Here is a 1,119-nt window from a genome sequence, read left to right on the forward strand (position 1 = left end):
CCATCTGCAAACCCCTGCACTACGGGACCCTCCTGGGCAGCAGAGCTTGTGCCCACATGGCAGCAGCTGCCTGGGCCTCTGGGTTTCTCAATGCTCTGCTGCACACAGCCAATACATTTTCCCTGCCCCTGTGCCAGGGCAATGCCCTGGGCCAGTTCTTCTGTGAAATCCCACACATCCTCAAGCTCTCCTGCTCACATTCAGGCTACCTCAGGAAAATTGGGCTCACTGGGATTAGTGCCTTTTTAGCATTTGGTTGTTTCATTTTCATTGTTTTCTCCTATATGCAGATCTTCAGGGCTGTGCTGAGGATCCCCTCAGAGCAGGGACGGCACAAAGCCTTTTCCACGTGCCTCCCTCACCTGGCTGTGGTCTCCCTGTTCCTCAGCACTGCAGTGTTTGCCCACCTCAAGCCCCCCTCCATGTCCTCCCCATCCCTGGATCTGTCCCTATCAGTTCTGTACACGGTGGTGCCTCAAACACTCAACCCCCTCATCTACAGCCTGAGGAACCAGGAGCTCAGAGATGCCATAAGAAAAATGATGACTGGATGGTTTTCAAAAGCATCAAACTGCCTTTTTTCTTTTATATAGCATTGGCGAGGTACTGTTTAATGGCTAAACCTTCTGGCTCAAGTTTGTCGTTGAGTTTATCGTATTCTTCTTGCAATGATTTTCCGTGCAATGTAATATTATTATGCAGCTGCCTTCTAATTTTATGTCTAACCATTGAATTTGGCACATGTAAAATGAATAATTGTGCTCTCTGAGTATTTAAACAAAAAAAAGGACCCTGCAGTGCCTTCTTTGTCCAAGACCCTTCTTCTTAGCTGTTCCTAAAGGACAGCACACTGCAGGATAGGGGGGATTGGCAAAGGGCAAGGGGACAAGAATCCCAGCACAGCAGCACTGCCAGGGAGCAGCAGAGCTTGGCTTTGCAGAGCTGCTCTTTCCACTTCCACACTGTCCTTGTGAGCCCCTTTCTGGCTGCAAGGCCTGAGTGCTCTCTGAGCACAGTCCTGGGGGTGGGAGCCCTTTGAGCACAGGCAGGGACAGGCACTGGGAACTTGTGAAGCAGAGCTGGGCTCCCTGACAGCATCTCCAGGATGCTGTGGGATCT

The 1,119-nt window shown here is 50.8% G+C and overlaps 1 protein-coding gene across 1 annotated transcript; it reads left to right on the forward strand.

Annotated features, from left to right (window-relative positions):
- Nucleotides 1-29: 29 nt before the first annotated feature.
- Nucleotides 30-553, forward strand: LOC114072214 (olfactory receptor 14J1-like; the record flags this gene model as incomplete). The annotated part of the gene is made up of 1 exon (XM_027910134.1): nucleotides 30-553. A coding segment is annotated over one exon (524 nt), but the record flags the coding sequence as incomplete, so codon positions are not given.
- Nucleotides 554-1,119: the final 566 nt, after the last annotated feature.

Source organism: Empidonax traillii, unplaced genomic scaffold, assembly GCF_003031625.1.
Source record: "Empidonax traillii isolate 1590-97213 ecotype Southwest subspecies unplaced genomic scaffold, ASM303162v1 scaffold2770:size18264, whole genome shotgun sequence".
NCBI lineage: Eukaryota > Metazoa > Chordata > Aves > Passeriformes > Tyrannidae > Empidonax > Empidonax traillii.